At 35.6% G+C, this 21,485-nt stretch overlaps 1 protein-coding gene and 1 non-coding gene across 2 annotated transcripts in view; one reads left to right on the plus strand and one right to left on the minus strand.

The window, feature by feature from the left end:
- Positions 1-652: 652 nt before the first annotated feature.
- On the minus strand, positions 653-746 carry TRNAI-UAU. The gene is made up of 2 exons: positions 709-746; positions 653-688 (listed from the first exon to the last, which is right to left on the minus strand). It is a non-coding gene; the product is annotated as a tRNA-Ile (tRNA).
- Positions 747-4,806: 4,060 nt separating this feature from the next.
- Positions 4,807-21,485, plus strand: part of HAAO (3-hydroxyanthranilate 3,4-dioxygenase) — a 29,356-nt gene continuing 12,677 nt past the window's right edge. The window contains exons 1-5 of the mRNA XM_015813103.1: positions 4,807-4,889; positions 6,775-6,853; positions 14,207-14,290; positions 18,644-18,750; positions 20,734-20,823. Of these exons, the coding sequence (XP_015668589.1) occupies positions 4,807-4,889; positions 6,775-6,853; positions 14,207-14,290; positions 18,644-18,750; positions 20,734-20,823 (443 nt within the window). The remainder of the gene's footprint in view (positions 4,890-6,774; positions 6,854-14,206; positions 14,291-18,643; positions 18,751-20,733; positions 20,824-21,485) is intronic.

Consider the following 21,485-nt stretch of genomic DNA (forward strand, 5'->3'; position numbering starts at 1 on the left):
TCTTCATGGATAGAGTACTTGTTTGGCTACTAAAATTGAATGGATCCTAAATCTACCAAAAGAGTAACAATTAAGTATTCTTTCTCAAATGTTGATCATAGATTTCTTCAGATTGTGTGAGAAACACTGGTGTTCTGTAGCATATAGCTTAACCATTACCTACCCTATGTTATTATTTTAAGTATATCTGTAACAATTGTAAAATGAACACACAAAGTCAATTCCAGAATGTTATTGGGGAAAATTTCAATATTCAATATTGGTTTAATTTTCCCATTGACATGTTCAACCTAAAATTGGAATCTAGCTATGAGATCCTATGTAATATTTTTAAAAAAAACAAGTAGATGTACTATGAAATCAAACCACTTGAATATTTTTGCTCTAGAATTATAAATATGAAATACAAATATTTAACTGATTCTTAAATGCAACTATTGTTTTTTATACTAATGAAAAGATTTACTAACAATAACTTGCAGTTTGATAAGCAGTTTTAAAGTTAGTGCTTCTGTATCCGTGAATTACTACAATTCTCATTGTGTTCGCCTGGTAGCTCTCCACGTAGAATGAATCCGTGACAGCACGTAGCAAGCGAGATGCAGATAAATGCGCGGAAATATCCCAAAAGCGAATGGTCCCAAAAGACTTGTGCTCCAGGTGAGGCTCGAACTCACAACCTCGGCATTGCTCTGCTGTGTACTGCTGTATAAGTACCGCGCGCTAACCGATTGCGCCACTGGAGCCCTGACATCAACTCTTCCCGAACGCTTTATCAAGGGCTCAACTGCAGCGGACGCCATTTCAACACATTCTTTTACTTTTTTGTTTCTGTCCGTTTTTCTTTTTGCTCTGAATTTCCGAGCACGACTAGAGGGGCAGAAGCAACGAGTTCTATTTCTTGCCGATCGACCGGCCTTTTCCCTCTCCCCTTCCTCAGCCGTCGCGTTGTTTCAACGGTGACGGCTGTTACTAGGCCCTGGCGCGGCCGTGACGCTATGAGACTCCATTGCAGCGCGGGAGGGTTTTGAGCGTCAAGGTGGGATGGGGCCTGTAGTTGATTGCCATCTCCCCGGTAGGGGAGAAGAGCGGGAGGTGAAACAGGCCCTAAGTAGCAAAGGCAAGCGGCAAATGGGGCGGGCGCTGAAGGAAAACCTGAGTGGAGGATCGAGGAGACCCGCGTCTTTGGGGTAAACGGGCCGAAAGATCGTGGCCGAGAAAGGCAAGGAAAAGAAAACTCCGATGAGGAATGAGGGGAGTTGGGCTTCTGCCGATCTGGCCAGCACGGAATCCCTAGAGGAGCGCTGTCTTTTGCCCTGTCGGGCATCGATTGCCCTAGATCAGGGGTAGGCAACCTTGGCTCTTTTATGACTCGTGGACTTCAACTCCCAGAATTCCTGAGCCAGCATGGCTGGCTCAGGAATTCTGGGAGTTGAAGTCCACGAGTCATAAAAGAGCCAAGGTTGCCTACCCCTGCCCTAGATCCAGCGTCTTTGGATGGGTGCGTTAGGATCGTCCCCGGGTCTTAGTACATTGTCGCAGGCGTTCAAAGAAGCGCGGGAGCAAAGGAAAGGAGATTGAACTTTCTCTCAGAGGAGAAATTTCTTTCAGTTGGAAAGTAACCGTGAAAACTTTTGTCCCTCGAGATGCCCAAGAAATTAAAAAGTGCATCTATGGTCCAACCCAGGTGTGTCCCCCTATTTCTTTTAACAATATAAAACATAATGCCAGCTTCTTTGGCAGATAAACAAGTATTGATAATTCAAACTGTTAACAGATTATTCATTTTTTTCAGATCCCTAATTCAGCTTTTGCAAAAGCACACAGCAAAAGGGGGAGTCTTCCTTTGCTCACAGACAAAATTGCAGACATTCAAGCTCAAACAGCAGCCAAAAAAGGTTTACCAAGGGCCTCAACCCTTTGGTTTTGAAGGGGGTTACCGAAGCACTAATGCTGATAATTTTTAGTGCAATCAGCCTAATTACTGTGCAATTATGCCATTTACTGTCAACTCAAATAGCAAACTGCTCTGTGAATAACAGTTTTACACTCAAAATTTACTGTATAAACAAAAACACTAAATTATTAAAGCTTGATCTAAAAACAATCTCTAGCTGAACAGACATTGCTGCTGTAAGATCCATGGAGCAAGTAACTGAAATCAGATATTGTTAATAATCAGTGGGGAAATAAAATAAAATCAGTTCTAAATCAAGTCTATTTTATAATCATTTTGGTCTTATTAGATGTAAGTGGGACCACATGGAAATATCAGATTAACTAAAATGGAAAATTTTAAAAATCCTAGATGGTAAAGGGAATATGCTTCCATAATACTGCCAAGAAAATTGCACTGATTTAGTCACTTGGAGTCAATATGGTTTGAGAATATATTTTATTACATATGTATTTATTGCTGCAGCACTAACATGTTTTATGTCTGTGGGAAGTCAGCCCCCCAGAGAAGGAAATATTAAAAGGGCAGAAAAATATATTTCCTCAAAAGGATTTTAAAAGCAGAAACCAACCCTGCCCCCAAGTCTCTGTCCCAAGCAGAAGCCAGCTCTATACAAATGCAAATGTAAACTATCAGGAAAGCTGGAGCTAGGAGAAGACAAAGACATCTAAAATCTGCATACCCCACCCAAACTCTAGGAGTCATTAGCCCTAGCACCAGGGAAGCAGGATATATGATGAGATTAACCCACCAACAACAGGAGTGCCAGAGAGGCACACTCAGGTCAGAATATGTGACACAGGAAATAGCCTCAAAGTTCATGCCACAGGAAAAGGAAACTATTCCAAACAAAAGGCTAGAGAGGGTATAAAAACCTACTACCCATGTGCTCAGCCCTTCTTTTCTCTGGTCTTTCCTGCAAGAACCATCTTTCTGGCTCTTCAATAAACTGCAACCTTCTTTCCAAAGCAGTCGCCATGTTGTTTATTTATCCCCGGCTTGGATGAACCAGGATGAAGACTTTAATCCATCACGTCTATGGAGATTGTCAGTCATCCAGGTCATAGTTGTCCCATAGTTGTTGCTTTTTCAGGAAACAACTGGACTTACTTGTTTTTCTTTGAAGATGTGTCACTTCTCATCCAAGAAGCTTCTTCAGCTCTGACTAGATGGTAGGGAATGAAAATATGAATATATTTCCAGAAAATATTGCAGACTACAGAAACGAGAAAATATCCTGCAGCCAGAAGGTTCCACACACATTTGCACTACTCAGGTGACCCTGAGGACACATATAATCCTCTAGATGACCCCAATGACATGTAAAAGAATGCAAATGACCAGCTGTCTGCAAGGAATATAAATCCTTCCATTCCCCACCATCTAGTCCAGGGATCTTCAAACTTGGCCCTTTTATGACTTGTGGACTTCAATTCCCAGAATTCCTCAGCCAGCGTGCCTGGCTGAGGAATTCTGGGAATGGAAGTCCACAAGTCATAAAAGGGCCAAGTTTGAGGACTCCTAATCTAGTCAGAGCTGAAGAAGCTTCTTGAATGAGAAACGAAATGTCTTCAAAGAAAAACAAGAAAGTCCAATTGCCTCCTGAAAAAGCACCTTTGGGACACTAACATGTTTGCAGCTATCCAGGTTTTCCCAAGAGATATTGGCCAAAGATAGAATATGGGATAATCAGTAACTATTTCATATGCACAATATGCCTATCTTTTCATTGTGAAATGCCATCTTGATCCCCTGTCTGTTCCTTCATAGAAAAACACTGGACAATTTTCTATGGATGGTACTTGATATCTGCTCTATAAACTTGCTTTATCTATCATATTTGAGTAACCTTACAACAAAAATGTGTAATAGCAGCATGTTGTGCAACTCAAACCTATCTATTTAACAATAACAAAGTGAAACTCACTTTTGGATCTTTCTGCTATTTGGATTCATTAAATTAATTATAGAGGAGAAGGAATAAGGGAAGGAATAACCAGGAGTGTCAGGAAAAGATCAGTAGATGCTATGGGAATTCATTTGTCTATGTTCTACCAGTTATTCTGCATTTACAATCAAATGTGGCTGCAGTGTCAACGAAAGCAACCTTGAAACCTCAAAGCAAGCGGCTTGCTCAGTTGTAATAAAAGCTTTCTTGCACACTCCAGGATGCTAGAGGATCCATCATGAGAAATCAAACTATTAATGATAATCATAATTAGTAGGTCCCAATAATTTTATCCTCTGTTACTTGTTTAATTTCCTTTTAATTATCCAAGTTGGTGGCAATTACTGTAAATATTCCCATAATCATGTTCCGTAAAGTCAGTTGTAACACTGACTTTAGGAAGCCTTCTTTACTTACACAGAACCTAAATCTGAAATGGTATATCAGAAAAGATATATTGTAAACACACACGTTCTAGAAAGCTATATTTGATAGAAATAAAACTAATTTTAGAAACATTTTATCTTGAAATGTTATGTTACACATAGGCCAGATATTAATAATGTAATTATGTGTGAGGGTGAATAGAGGACACAAAAATAATTCACTCTACCAATGCATTCTCTTTATTAAAATTGAACAAATTTCTGTGAGGAAGATATCTTAGACATACGGTACTTTTTCATGTGTGAGTTGATCATTGGCTAAACTCTGGAGATTGCCCTTCAGCTAAGTCATCAGCTAAATAACCTTTTGGATCTTAAACTCAGCTGAGGAAAGTGCACTGTCATACACCCATCATTCCAATTATACAGAGACACTCATGCAATAGCATATAAAACGGTTGCCAGACCTCGTAAATTCGTGTACCAATTCCTTTGGAGTATATTGCTATAGAGTCATGGAGGACACACTTGTGAATGTGAAGAAATGGGTAGAAGAAAACAAAGATGCTTTTCTGCCTCCAGTATGCAATAAGCTTATGTAAGTGAAGGGTACCATTATTATTACTACTAATAATTTTTTCAAAGATTTGTACAAGTCAAGGATAAATTTGTTTCTAACAAAGCAATTGATGCTTGATTATACTCAACTTTTGCTAAGCTAGCCTAAAGGTTGCTTTATATTTGGAAACTTATCAATCAATAAATGACAACTCTGGATTCTAATTTAAACAAAAATCCATAGCAGGTACTTTTCTAGAAGTACTGTTTTAGTCCAGAAGCTGTTGATATTTCTCATATCAAAATAGTCTGTAGATTGTACAAATTGTTTTAACTTATAAATAAAGTATGCATGTATCTAAACTTACACATTCAGTTATGATGATGCAAAAATTATTCTTAATTGAGGTTCTTGAGCAAAACTGCCCTTACATAGTTGCAAACTGAAATTGCACATTTTTGGGTTTCATATATACAATATGTTAATGTCTTCCTCACTTCCCGTTTGCCAATTCCTAAGTTTGTTGATATATGTGCATGTTTACAGTAATTCTTTAGCTCCAAATCTAAGTTTTCTGTAACTGTTTTTCAACTATTTGTTAGAAAAGTTATAATATAATCTAGAGTGGAGTATGGAGAAGATGATAAGCTGATATTTGAAAGATACAAAAACAAATAGGAAATATCTGAAAACAAAAGCCTTGAGTTACATGCTTCTCCTGCCTAAAACTCATATGCTGTCTTCTTTTTTTTTTACTCATGCACAACTGATATATTTTATTTATTTTAAACAATAAAAATGAGATCCTGTATAAAAATACAATTCATGTACTCATTAACCTGTGTTACATTTATTGTCATATGAAGTTAACAGTTAAATCAGTTTATTTAATGGGAGAAAGAAGAAATTAAATATATAAATTAATATATATTGTCTAAAGATCTAATCAATCAAACAATGATTTTTCCAGAACAAATTAATATGCAAAACAACTTCTATTTTGAAGGGAATCACTAAAGCAAACATATACATGTACACATCTTATGTTGCAATATTATATTCTGATCATAAGCATGTATCGTTTCCTAAAAAGATATACAGTATAAGTTCCAACAAACACAAAATAATACTTTTTGTTGAATTAATGGAATTTTCAAGTTATAAAAGTTGCCATAATAACATTTATGTACTACAGTTCCTTAGTCTTGGGCTGGCAGTAACTGCTGTTTGGTTTGGACAACATAGTTAACTGTAGTTAATCAAAAACAGACACATAAGCTTCCAAGTCCATACAATTATGCCAAAAAAGTTAGTGGCAGAAAAAAAATGCATAAACTAGAGGAAGCATAGGAATGTTACAGCAAAAACCTATATATTTTGCATTGTATCTGAATGAGCCTCCAATGGGAATTCAATATAGTTTGAATTTTACTTGTAGATTATATGATTACATCAGTATCTTCACTTCCTGCCTCTGTTCTTTCAATAAGGACAATACCCCATTAATACTCAATAAAATAATACAAAAGAAACAAAACATGGTAGGGTAGATCTGAAGATGTCTTTCTCCCCAAGGAACTTAAAAGCAAAGAATTACATATGGCAAGTATCACATATTGCAAGCATTTTTTTCTTCCTTCAAGTTGTCCATGAAAATAAACTTCAGGGTGGAAGTTACTTCTGATTTGAATGGAGCAAAACAAAACAAAAAACCCCACATCATTCCCTTTTCTGAAGTTTTTAAATCCTTTTATGCCTTAATTTTTCAGTGTTTTATACGGTTACTGCTGTCTATGGTTATTAACATTAAAACAAAATACTTTTACTGTTATATGCCACTTTTTTCTATGCTATGAGAAAGGGACAGCAATGAAACTGAATAAAGTATTTAAAAAGTTGATGCTTAAAAAATATTGTTCTGCAGGCATCACCGACAGCTCAATATAATGTTTGTTGGTGGACCAAACCAACGGAAAGATTACCATATTGAAGAAGGAGAAGAGGTAATGGTTTGGATTTATCTCTTGGTTGTGCATAATTTTTAAAGCTTAATGTTTTTCCTTGTAAGATTAGGAAAAGGTCTTCATTGTAAAAATATAAATTAAAAAGTTCTACAATATGATGTACACGACTAAAATAAGTATAAACATTTCACAATTATAAACAGAATAAGCAAATTATTTACTTTCCACAATGGAGATTTTATCTGGAGTGGTCTGAAAGATTGGCGAGACAAAGGAAATGAGAGCAGTAGACAACTATTGCTAATTAGGTTTTAAAACAAAAAACTTCAAGATACCATATAGCAGCGGCCCCCCAACCTTTTGGGCACAAAGGACCGGTTTCATGAAGAGAGGATTTTCAGTGGCCTGGAGGGGCTGTGGTTTCGTAGGCTACCTGCATCCCGTGCATGGGGGCTTGTTTGCGCAGCCCAGTTTCTGGCGTGCCACAGCCCAATGCCAGTACATGGACCAGGGGTTGGGGATCCCTGCCCTATAGTATGCTTTCCTATCTTATCAAAACCATTGTGAGATAGGTAGAATAAAATATTGCTTAATACTAAGTAACTGGGGACTTTTAAAGATTTATCTTTTATATCCCTGATTTTAAGCATATTTTTCACATTACAGAAGCAGCAGCATATGTGTTATTTTATTTAAATCTGTCACAGTAGGCACGCTAGTAGATCTGGGTAGTTTGCAAAGTCAAACAACAGAAAACATAGTTAAAAACACAGTGAGATAAGGAATATACACACACACATACATACATACATACATACATACATACATACATACATACATACATACATACCAGTACATACATACATAACAGGGCTTCTGGGCTAAAGAATAACAAACAATTGCAATTAGGGCCACACAAACAAATTAACCCCAGGCCCGAATCCAAAGCCAGGTCTTTTTGGAACCCCAGGAAAGTGCCATCCATATATCTGGGAGGGGGGGAGGATGCTATTCTAGAGGGTGGGGGACATGACAGAGAAGACATGTTTCCTTAGTCCTGTCAAATGACAAAATTTAATAATGTGGACCAGGAATACAACCACTTTGCTAGAAGGTATTAAGTGGGTAGAACAGTTGGGATAGATATTTGTTCATTTTGCAGCTTGCTCTTTTTTCTTTTCTTTTCTTTTTTTCTGTACAAGGTACCATGGGCAAATCTCATGAAATGGTGATCCTGTGGTATACTGATGCCTTCTTTAGAGACTGATTTTTTTCTGGGTTGTTTTTTTTTTTTTTTTTTTGCCTTGAGGCAAGAAAGAAAATTCTGGAGAAATTTCACTGGGAAGTATAGCATTCTTTTCTTTAGTCTCTTCAATTCACTTGGGCACCATGTTCAAAATGTTCAGTTCAGCAGAGCCATTCTTCAAATGACTCAGAATTTTTTTTAAAAAATCACTTGCAGTTTTGCATGCTTGTTCTTTCGCATGTTATTCTTTTCATTGCTCTTGTAAGCTTATTTCCCCATAATCCCACATGCTGCCAGCAGTTTCACATTATTTATGATCTCTTGCAGCAGCTCAATCAGGCAGTTTATAGCACAACAATCTTTGGGAATAAAGAAAAGAATGCAGTGGTACCAGCATGCTCTCTCTCTCTCTCTCTAAATCTAATAAATAACTTCCTATCATCTCATGTACATGTACTTTCTAAATATTTACTTTAAATGTTTATTTTATCATCAGTCATACAGTGCTTGTCCAGAAAGTGTATGAAATATAAAATAGGGTTAAAATTTAGTTAAAAAATAGTTAGAATGCATATAATATAAATATCCCATGATTAAGTACATAAAATAACATAATGGAAGCCATAATTTGTATTGTATTCATCAAGAGCTCTCAGATGCTAAGATATATTAAAAGGCTTAGGTCTTCAGAAAATGTTTGGGTTCAGGGACAGAACCCACAAAGGTTTCCCATCTTGAATCATGGTGTAGAGTAGCCAAGATTGATCTATCTTTCTTTGATATTGTGATAAAAAATTCTGTGTGCTATCCCCCCCCCCTTGTCAAATCATCATAACTGTTAGCTCAAATTGAATAAGGTAATCAGACCATCTTTCTCTTATGACTGATTCTAAATATCTATACTGGAATTCGGTGTGTGTATAAGGTTCAGTCATATCACCCATTCAGCATGCTGTAATAACAGTCCCCATTATGTTTGAAGTGTGAAAATGAGGTCCATGTTTACTACTTCTAAATGAAGATGATGTAGATTGCAAGTCTTGTTTTTTATATATATATACTGATAGTACCGTAATGATTGGTTCCAATTCCTCCCAGTTTTAAAAAGCTATTCTGATTAAACATGCAGATTTGTCAAGGAACATCATTTAAAAAGTAAACTTTTCTTTACAGAATGCTGATATATGAGTTAGATGACAGAAAATTGGCCAAAATATTCTATAGATCTGCCCTTGCAATTATATTCAATTTCTGTCAAAAGAAAGAAATTCAGCTGTCTGGGTTTAATTATTTAATTATTAATTATTGAATAATAATGTCCGTTTAATTATTCCACTGGTAATAATATAGATTTCCATGGCAGCTTAAGACGTGAATGCGTTTCTTCTGGAAGAAACTTTGGGGATCTAGATTCCATTATCTGATGACTCTGGAAATGGTTGACACAGATGGAATTCTTTAATCTGAAACAAGATATTGAAGATGCTGAAGTCAAAAAGGGAACTTGAGCTATTCTCACAAATAAGAAATAATACTTTTGGAATTATTACTTTTCTGGTACTGCTTCAGCAATTAAAACAACAAAACAGCAGGAAGTTAGATGCTTGGAGGTAATGCATAGGTTCAAATTCATGACTATTGACATGAGAGGCAACCCATTACAGAAGCAAATTGCTGCTTTTGGATAGAAGAACTTCTTGTCTGCATTTGTCCCTTCCTTCACCACTATTGTTCTCCCTCTTCAGTTGTTGGGCAGCAATAGATAACAGTATTGCTTGCAAACTGCCTCACCTAATTTGCAGGCAAAAGTGATTCCTTAAATCAAGTTGTCATTAGGCAAGGCATAAAAAGAAGCAGCTCATCATACACTCCATACAAAGACTTTTCTGGCTGCTGTTTATTAGCCCATTGACAACAATGAGTATCTTCTTCATTTTTAAAAAAAATAATAAAACAAAGGGATAATAGTTACCAGTAATATTTAGATTTGCTTGTTTTCGAATACAGAATTCAGAGACATGAGAACTATTGCTTGTATATCTTGCTTATATGCTTATCATGAAAATCTGAATAAGTAGTATTGGATTAGATCATCTTTTCCCAATTTGGTATGACTCAGCTACATTATATTCCATCTTGCCAATTAGTGAGATGGGAATTATGAAATACTATATATAAACCAACACATCTGCAGGAGTCCAAATTGGGAAAGGCTGATATATAGATAGTCCTCGATTTATAACTGTTCATTTAACAATGGTTCAAAGTTACGATGGCCTCAGAAAAGTGACTTTTGACCTATCCTTGATGTTATGATTATTGCACCACCCACATAGTAACATGTTTGCAACTTGGGCATTTGGCAACCAGCTCACATTTACTACAATTGCAGAGTCTTGCAGTCACAATTTTCTATTTTCCCAGTTAATGTCCATCAAATAAAAGTCAATTGCAGAAGGATTCACTTAATCACCATAGTAAACATGGTCTTACAGTTGGGTCCAGGCACATGATTACTCACTTAGCAACTGCATGTCTTAGCAACCAATATTTCAGTCCCAATTGTGCTCATAAGTCAAGAACTGCTTGTATAGAAGATCCACTGTAGCCAGTCCAGCAGGTGACTGATATATTCATCATGTCTGTGCATTAAGTACATCTTTATTCAGAAATCTCCAGTCATTAAAGATTAAATAATGTTATTTTTATTTGTGTCAGACAGATTATTATAATGGATGGATTGCCAAAAGTCTGTGGTAGCATTTGTTATTCATTATTGCACATTCTTAATAATTGAAGCTACTTATTTGAATAGCTGAAGCTCAGCAAAACACTTGCCAAATCAGATTTAGTAATTCAATATGTTATCCTGAATAGCCAGATGGTTAGTTATTTTTTAAGCCATAAACAAATAAACAGAAAAAAGTACTTAGTGTTTCTAAAACATGATTTGCCTGCAATTTTTTGTGTATCCCTTAGATGTCAGTATATTTCTTTCCATTCCTTAAACTCTTAAAAACATAATTCAGTGCAATAATGAAATATAAGACTGAAATTGAATGTTAAATTAAACATTTACAACCAAGACAGAACGTTATACAGGGATTTAACAAGTATAAAGGACATAAACATCTAGGCTAATTAAATTTCATCACAAATAGGTCAATCCTCATGAAATCTTCTTAAGCAGAAAAAAATAGATTCGTTAAGTTCAAAGTATGTTTACTTTCTCCAAAGAAGATATGAGAAGCCAACTCTTACAGTACTTCCATATAACAAAATGACCAGAATCCTGATCGTGTACACAGCCATTTTATTTATTCACTATTTTTTATTTCTTAGATTTTTATCTCACCTTTATTGTTCTCTATAAATAACTCAAGGTAGCAAATTTACCTAATATTCCTTCCTCCTCCTATTTTGACCACAACAACTCAGTAGACTGAAAGACAGTGAATGGATCCAAGGCATCCAGCTGGCTTTCATGCCTAAAGCAGAACTAGAATTCACAGTCTCCTGATTTCTAGGTCAACACCCTAGAAACTAAATAGTATTCCTTCCCCCCCCCCCCAACAGATCACATACTACCTTATTAAAAGCCTTTGTACATTTCCATCCAATTCCCCTTTTTAATGACCTACCAATCTATACAATTCATCTATGTGTCTAATCTTTCACCATTTATCTATAAGTTGCTCATTCACTCTGTTTTCCCTATCAAACTATCATACAATCTATGTAACATCTGATATAGTTTAGTTTTTTGGTCAACAACACAGCATCATCTGCATCCAAAAGTACATGTGTATTCATTTCTCCAGCTAATACACCTCTAATGTCATAAGCATCCCTGATACATTTATCCATAAATGCATTCAACATCCAAGGGACATCATCCCACTTATACAAGAAGAGATATGCTTCCCCACATGGTTCCTCCTACTTTGATTTAGGAACCGATAGTCCAGATTTTAGCTTCCTTCAGTGATTTTGGTTTAAAATGAGAGTCTCGAATAGTACATTGACACAACTATAGTTTGACCAAACTTGCCTTTTTCAAATTTCTCCAGGAAACCTGAAACAAAAATGAGCAGCAGCTGACATTCAATAATAGCTGAATTCACATATCCATTAATGTTGGGGAAAAATCATAAATATATTATATAATAGTATTTTTATAAAGTCCTCTACCTTATGATATAAGGCTAATATTCAATTATCATTAAAATTAAAGTGTAATGCAATAAAGTATAAAACTATAGAAAACCGTTAACTACAGCAATAAAAAGCACCAAATAACAAATAGCTCACCTCAACAAATTTAAGAAGAACCATTTTAAAATATCCACACAAACAGGTTTTACTAGACAGTAAAATTTTAAAACACTGCCGCCAGATATACCCATTTTTTAGGTTGTTGTACAATTGGGTCACCATAAGAAAAAAAAGTTCCTCTTTCCTTGTTATCCATATTAATAAATCCTTCCTTTATAGGCCATTTTCCCTCCAGTTATCTCTATGTTAATGTTAAGTTTTCTTCTAAATTGGTTATCTAATTTGCCATTTTGATTAAATGAGTTGTTTTACTATACTTAATTGTAGCCGTTTTAGTTTTGAACAAGCATTCAGAAAAATGGTGAGTGAATTGACAGTGATTTAAAAGTTTGCATTCTCCTGAATTTATGAATAGTATAATTGGATTTGAATTATGATTATTAATTCCTGTGATCTTGTTGCAACAGAAATATAAACAAAATGACTAAAATACAGTAATAAGCTACACTGCTATAATTCTATGACTTGAACGGCAATCACCTTGAAAGCAAAATATATGGACTTATAATGTGTACAGTATTATTATCTATAATATGTAATAAAATAAGACAAAACATTCACTACCAAACATAAAGGAAGCTTGAGCATTGTCCAAGGATTGTGTCCTTAAATGAAATGAATTCACACCAAAAATTCACCTAGAGTTTGACATTTTGACATAAAAATGGAAGATACGGCAGGTCAGCTTTCGTTTGGAAACATATTGAATCTTCTCATTTATTTATTTATTGTTGGAAAGGACAAATGTATTTACGTTGCAAATTTAAAAATCAAATAAATAAATAAATAAAATAAATAAATAAATAAAATAAATAAAACTGAGTCCAAAAACCTCACCCTGAATAGTAAACAAGAATTTCCGTCTGACCCTCTTCTGTTCCCAAATTAAACTGATTATTTTAGAAACAGTGATTCAACAATGCATAAAACAGATTAAAACATAAAAAAGCATTAGCATAGATATATTCTAGTTTATTATTTATAATCAGCTTTTCATTCATCGTGGCATCTCCCACCTGCAGATATAGAAGAACTATGAAATATATTCTTAAAAGGAGTTATTTGAGTAGAATAATTTGGTTACTGGTCCTGCGACTCTTTCTTTGCATCAGTGAAGTTGTGTTCCTTCAGCTGGTTATAAATAAATACAATCTCAATAATTTATTCAGTGAAGAAAGCAAACATGTATGCAAAATTTATATTGGACTATTAAAAATGACTTCATATATATAGTACAAATCCTATATATTGCATTTTGCATGAGGACAAAAGCTAAAAGAACAAAAATTTCTTCTGATTCCATATATTTATAGAATAATATGTACATTATGTGGTACTTTACTTATCTAATCCCATAGTCCCCAGTTTCCCTTTGGAACATCCTCATGTTGAAAAAAAATAGAATTGAACTCTATATGGGTTTTCTGAGGGAAGACCCATCTTGCAGTTGCTTCCAGAAAGAACACAATCTACTTGGACTATATAAACTGCAGGGCTGCACATTTTGCTAAAGAATCTTGATAAAGCATCCACTGTTAAAAATGATTCCCGAGGTATTAGATTATGTCACACCAACACTATGTCCCACCAACAAATTGAGAAAAGATCAGAGTGGGCTTATTGTGATATTATACAGAATTCTATATAGAACAATAAGGTGAACCAGGTTCATAGTATGAATAATATTTCCAGGAGCTATTAAGTTTGCTTTAGCCATAAGAGCTCCAGATATGACTGTGCGTGAACTTAGACTACAATATATTAAAACACTGCCATGTTTTTAATCTAACTTTTTCCTCCTTCCTACACAGTTGTTTTACCAGCTTCAGGGAGACATGTGCCTGAAGATAATAGAAAAGGGAAAACACAAGGATATCCACATTAAAGAAGGAGAGGTAAAGATAGGTTTGTGTATAAACTAGCAAGCAAATCTCAAACTGTAATTCTAGTATTTCTCTGTTTTGGTATATATTATTTTCATGTAATAATATATTTAATAATTACATGAGACAGTTCAGTATATTTTCCATTTCCCACTTTGGTAGCACATCATGCAAAAAAAATTGAAAAATCTGAAGTGTTAAAGTATATTATTATTGTTATTATCATTATTGTGAAACTATATCACAATATAATTTTAATTAGCTATTCTAAGAACTTTTTCACAAGTGCTATTAAAAAGATAGCAGAAGGGCTGAAGATAGTAAAGCTAGAATCAGTACTTGGACCATTCAGAATCATTATATAAATCCTGAGGAGATGTTTTCAAGACAAAAATGTTTTCAAGATTTTCAAGAAAAGATTGGACAAGTATTTGTTCAGGATGTTATAAAGTCTCCTGCCTTGGCTAGGGGTTCTACTAGAAGACCATCACCTTTTAGCCCTATGATTTTATGATTCTGACTCTGAAGGTCGGCCAAGGTCTCTCACCTCAACAATAAGGGAAAAAAAGAACTAAAATTTAAACCCTTGGTGAAAACATATATATTTCTAATGTATGTTCTTCAGTAGGCAGATGTGCATGTATGTGTGAAATTTATCTAGCCATGTCATGTCTGTGAAACTTCTCCTATAAGAAACTTCAGAACACAGATTGAATGTCTGGAGATTTGGGAGAGGCTGGGAAAAGAATAAAATGGAGAACAAACCTAAATAATCAAGAAATAGTAGGCAAGCCCATTGGCAGCATAACTCATAAAAAGCAATTTAGCATTTCAAATTATTCAAAGAGACTCTGTCCCAATGAACTCACTATAAAAGAGAGTGGGGAATCCCTTTTACAGTTTCCAAGTTTCTGTGTTTGACTGTTTCCAGGTTTCTGTATTTACTCCAGGCTATCTTTAAAGAAATCTGTATAATTTTTCTTCTTTGATATTGTTCAGCTTGATGGGAGAGTTGAGATTTATTGCCATGCCTGGTATGTGAATTCTATCATCAGGTATCCTTCAGTCTGTACCTGTGGATTAATTTCTTTTTCCTATGTAAATAATTTGGACATGGTGTCTTCTGTCCATTATCACAGTTTTCCAGGTGCTTATAGATTGATCTCATTATGATTTGCTCTACGGCTTCCTAATTATTGATGTCAGTCTAATATGACTCTAGGTCCCCAGATTCCCATCCCACCCTTCTTTGATTACATTTTATGTCCTCCAATCATCTGGACTTTACTTCATCAGTTGCAAAGATAATATATAAGGTTCACCCATAATTCCCATAAATACCCTCAGATGCAATTCTTTTGAATATATCTAAAGAAACCTTTTTTTCCTATTCTTAATTTATTCTGACCTTTTGTTTTCCATAGACCCTGTCTACAATGCTGAGCTATCCTTTATGTATACTTTCAGGATGAGCTAACTCTTTCAATCTCTTACATTTTCCTTTTTTATTTTCACATCTTCGCAAAGCATTTTGAGTTTATTTGATGGCTTAAATTTTCTTCCATTTTTTTTCTTATTGGAATTTTTACAATAGTTCAACAAACATTTTCATTTAATTTAATGCTAGATGTTGAATAGTTTATTAGGCTACTTTACAGGAGCATTTCCACTTACATCTAAAGGTACAAGTCTTATTTGAGGTTGTTACTTCAGAGATTTAGTCCTCTGAAGGACTAAAATACTGAGTCTCCTCAGTATTAATGTTAAAGCCTTCCTAAGCAGTGGCATTTTACTAGTACTTATGAACTACAACTAATCTCATGACAATAGCCTGTCAACTACATAATTCAGTATGATTCTAGAAACCCACTAATATCATTTTCAAGGCCTGTTATTACCCTGCCGTATTATCTTCTTGCCCTTCTTCTTCCATGGCAAACAGGATGAATGGGAATAACTGTTGAGCAACCATGAGGTTATTATTTTTTTTATTCTTTGGCAATATCATTTGCCCCACTTGGATTAGTAGGAAGAAATAAGTCTTAAAATTGTTCTGTTGTGATCTTAAACTATAGACCAGTCAGATACCTTTTATAAAAACTTAGGGGTGAGGTCAATAGACTGTTTCTCCTGTTCCTCATGAGTTGTAAATTGCCACCATCTTACTTTATCTTCTTCCAAAGGACAGGTATTCAAAGATCTAACCTCCTGTCTGCTGTTCAGCAGTTTCTCTGTTTGTAGGGTCCTTGGTGCTCTCTGAGTTTGGTAGTTTTCTTGCAGATGTTTCATTACCAAACTAAGTAACATCATCAGTGCTAGAAGGGAGTGGGATTTGCTCTCTGTTTACATACAAGTGACTTGCCTTCTTAGTGTGTTCCTTGATCTGGCTGTTGTTTAGTATTAGCTTGTTAGTCTGTGTTGGTAGTTCCTTGATTGGGGTATTGTTTACTTCTTGATTGTTCGGCTCATATGGGTGTTGATTGTGTGAGGAGGTATTTGGGGCTTTTTGATTGTCTCTTTTGAATGGTATGCAGATGTTGTTTATTCTATGTGCCTGTTGATAGCCAATTTGTCTGAGTGCCAGGGCTCCAGGAATTCTTTCGCATTTTTGGACTTGGCTTGATCTAGGATGCTCACAGATTCCCAGTTGAGTCTGTCCATGTGTTGGTGAATTTAAGGAGTTTTCATCATGTCTTCTGACTGTTAGTTGGTATTCATGGATGCTCTCTACTAGTCTTCTACCTGTTTGTCCTACATAGTGACTGTTATATGTTGTATCTAACTCTTGGTTTTTTCTTCTGGGGCTGCTGGGTCTTTTAGTTTACTTAGGATGTTTTGGAGGGCTTTAGTGATGCCACTATGGTGATGCCACGTGGTTGTAATAGTCTGTTGTTGATTTTTGAGATGTTTTTGATGTATGGCAATGTTATCCTTTTCACAGCTTGTGTCAGTTGAGTGGTCAGGCACTTTTTGATAAAGTTGTGTGGATATCCATTTTGTTAGAACACATTGTTTACATGCTTTGTTTCCATTTGTTCAGGGCTGCTGCAGAGTATTTACGGTTGTCTAAATAGTGTTCTTACACAGCTTCTCTTGTGGGAGGTTGGGTTGTTAGTTTGGTAATGGAGCACTTGGTGGTGTGGGTAGTTTTTTGATACACTGGTGTTTCTAATTTGCCATCACTGCCTCCACTGATGAGGTTATCTAGGAAGGGGAGTGTGTTATTGTTTTCTTCTTCCCTTGGGAGAAAATAGTTTGTCTACTTCCCCAGAAGCTCAAAGCCAATATTCTCTGCAATATAATTTCCTGAGTTCCCGCTTGGCAGAATATATTTTATATCTTTTGTTCTTAATTATTACTCTTTGGCAATTCTTTGTTACTTTGATTATTTTTCTTATGTAGAGTTGCTTCTACTGTTAGCTTTTACCGCAGTGTCTCTTTTGCTTGCCCTAATAAATCTTTTATTTTCTCATAAACTGCGCTCTTCCAATTTTCAATTTTTTTCTTGGAGCATTGCTACAAGTTTGTAGCTTTTGTAATATATGTCAGGTTATTTTCATGAACGAACAGAGACATGTCAAAAGCACTGCAAGTCACAATTATAGAGACATGTTCTGTTTATCTTCACTTCTGTTTCTTAAGGCACTATCATTAAAAAAAACATTTATTTATTCTTGTTCCTTTCTTAAGGATTAAGCTAATGTCCATTTTCCCCTTAGAAGGAAAATTTGATAGATATTCAACTCTTTTCACTAAAAGCTTAAAAACTTAGATCACTTGCTAAGTTTTCTTCCTCATAACTAACTTATATTCTTCCTACATTCTCTGTACAAGGTCTGCTTGCTCAGCAGGAAGCAGCGATTCAGTCCTACACAGTGGGCAATCAACAGCATCAGCACACACTTCTTTGAGCCAGCAATTATTCAAGAGGTGAACTTTTCATTTTGCACAGCTGAGCATATCTCACAGAAAGCATGGTGCCTCTGTCTCATCCTCATTACCCTTTCAAGGGAGACCATACTAGGAAATGAATGCTAATACTGTTTTTATTATAATGTTACAACAGGTTTGAATGTATCCTCCCCCTCCCCTTTAGCTTCATGAGAATTAGAGAGGAGGGTCTTGTCTGCTCCAGACTTTGATTTCTTTTATCTGACTGTTATCTTGGTAGGGGCTCTTCCTGCAGTTCCTCAAGGTTGTTCTTTCTTCCCATTACATTTCCTCCTATTGCTAAACTCCTATTCAATCACTCAAGGCATTCAAGGAAAAGTAGAATGGGAGAACAAAGACCATCTGAAATATCAGAGAAGATGTAACCAAACCTCCTGCTGTTGCTACATGTTTCAACTTTAATTTTGTTCTTAGATGTTTCTTTTACCAGCCAGGATTCCACATTCTCCACAAAGATATGCAAACTCTGTGGGACTGGTTGTTGAAAGGAGAAGATTAGAAACAGAAACTGATGGACTGAGGTGAGATATCATTTTGTTATAAATCTGTTTGTATCATTATAAGCCCATTCTGACAGGTGCTAGAGTTGAAAAATAATCTAAAACCTTTATCTTCACTAATAAATTATATGAGCATATGGACAGTTCTATCTGTGGGAGATGCTCTCACTTCTCTACAGAGTCTTGGGTGACTAGAACCAAACTTTATGTATTATATGTTTAATTCAACTGAAGAATTAAGCATATACACTCTGCTTGGTCACTCATGTCCTAGTCTGGACATGGATTATTGCAATATGAGCTGTATGGGGCTATGTTTGAAAAATATTTGGAAGCTTGCAGTTGCATGAGCAATCTTGGACAAAGAATGGCGTATGTGACACCTTTGCTGTGTGAGCTGCATTGGCTGCCAGTTGGTTTCTGGATCCAATTCAAGGTGTTGGTTATGATTTTTAAAACCTTACACAGCATGAGGCCAGGCTATTTATGGTACTGTCTACCCCCCATCACCTCAGCCTGTCCTCCCAGGTCAGACAGGGAAGGTATGTTGTAGACCCTGTCAGTTAAATAATTCTGACTGGCGGGATCCAAAAAGACATTGTTGTCTCCTATTGCCCCTGCCCTTTGGATATTCTCCCCCCAGGGTCAAGGCAGGCCCCCAATATCATGACATTTCAAAAATATCTAAAGAACTGGCTCTGCCATCTTGCTTGGTGTTTACAGAAGAGCACAGCTGTAGGGTTGGTTAACACTTTGAAATCCCACCCCCCCTTTTAATGAACTTTTAATGTCACACTTTCTTATCCCACTGTAAATTTTCAGTTTAAATTTATATTCAGTTACATTTTTAACATTTTACAAGTGTTTTACATTTTATTTATCCGTCCCAGAGTCCAGGGAGATAGGTGGTTTCTAAATATGACAAATAAATTTAAATAAATAAAGATGTTCTGTATGCAGTCAGACCTCTGAAAACCATAATGTATTAGTGGATCTGAGTCCAGTGTTGTATGCAATGGAATGGAGCATATTTGGATGTTTGGAGTTTATTCTCTTTCTCAGACTACAAGCATTCAGGCTTTGATGGGCATTACAGGGCTTAAAATATTCAGAAACCCAATACTGGAGAAAATGACATATTTCTCTCTGTATGCAGTTTTTATCAATGCTGAGTTAAAGGAAGATATATGTGGTGGCAGAAAACTTCATCTAATCAAGTTCTTTTGATTTTAATGCAACTGGAGGGAGAAGGATTCATAATCCTCTTCCATCTGCCACTTCCTTGGGGGAAATTATCGCACTTCCTATCATGAGAAAAAATATTCATTCTTGAGATTATAGATTTGCTGCCATATAATTATGGTTATCTAATGAGTTAAATATACTGTAATTTAGGGGGCTGGAGACTAAAACATATGAAGAACAGTTGCAGGAATTGGGTATGGCTAGTCTAATGAAAAGAAGGACTAGGGGGTGACATGATAACAGTCTTCCAATATTTGAGGTGCTCCTACAAAGAAGAGGGGAGTCCAAGGCACCGAAGGCAAAACAAGAAGCAATGGATGGAAACTAACTAAGGAGAGAAGCAACCTAGAACTAAGGAGAAATTTCCTGACAGTAAGAATAATCAACCAGTCTTGCCTTCAGAAGTTGTAGAAGCTCCATCACTGGAGGTTTTCAAGAACAGACTGGATAGCCATTTGTCTAAAATTATATAGGGTCTCTTGCTTGAGTAGAGGATTGGCCTAGAAGACTTCCAAGTCCCTTCCTATTCTGTTAGTTGGTTACAAACTTCTGTTCTGTTAATCTCATTGATAACACATAGCCAGTTTTCCCATCCTTTCAGGCTTGTCTGAATAAATTAAAAGCATTATACACTCATTTTTCAATGTTCATGACATATCACATTATTTTAAAAAACAAATTGTCTTCTCTTTTCTGTATTAAAGATATCACATATTTATTAAGAAATCTACATGATATATATTCTTTTTCTTTTCCCAGATATTATGTTGGAGAATCAACAGATGTCCTTTTTGAAAGATGGTTTTACTGTGAGGATCTTGGTATACAACTTATTCCAATAATTCAAGAGTAAGTCTTCTTCAGATTAAGCTTACTTTCTGGGAAGATCTACGTGGGTTTCTTGGCCACTACAGAAAGGGCTGGCCATTATTTTCTCCCTCTCAGGATGTTTTTCTTGAAATTTCTCTGAAATTTCTGGTGTTCAAGTTCTAATCAGGTTCTTCCTTGTATAAACTTTTTGTGCTCTGTATGACCACAGGTAGTGTGTATGAACCACTTATTTTGTTCCTCATTGTTTATTCAGTGCTATCCCCTTTTTCTATACGCCTCATTTTAATTCTAAAGCCACACTAGTAAAATACCTGGACTATATCATCATGTAATACCAGTATTAATTCTTTGAGAGTTGTGCCTTAGATGGTCTACATAGCACCAGAAATGTTCTAGATAGAAGATGATATCCATAACCTTAGGAGAATCCTGAGTTTTGTCAAAATACAATAAACTTAATGGGCAAAAGACCAGGAGGAGCAATACCAAAGTACCCTGTAGAGGACTGAGCATGCTCATTGGATACAAAAATTGACTTATTGGGGAAATTGGAAAGAATGCAGAGAAATATTAATATGAAGCATCTTGGAAATGAGTATAACAAACTTCCTTCAAGCTTGAATATAAATAAGTATATCCTGTAATAATTTCATCAATCAAAGAGAGTCCACTGTTAGTTC

This window comes from Protobothrops mucrosquamatus, unplaced genomic scaffold (assembly GCF_001527695.2).
Source record: "Protobothrops mucrosquamatus isolate PMUCROS unplaced genomic scaffold, P.Mucros_1.0 scaffold139, whole genome shotgun sequence".
NCBI classification, from domain to species: Eukaryota; Metazoa; Chordata; class Lepidosauria; order Squamata; family Viperidae; genus Protobothrops; species Protobothrops mucrosquamatus.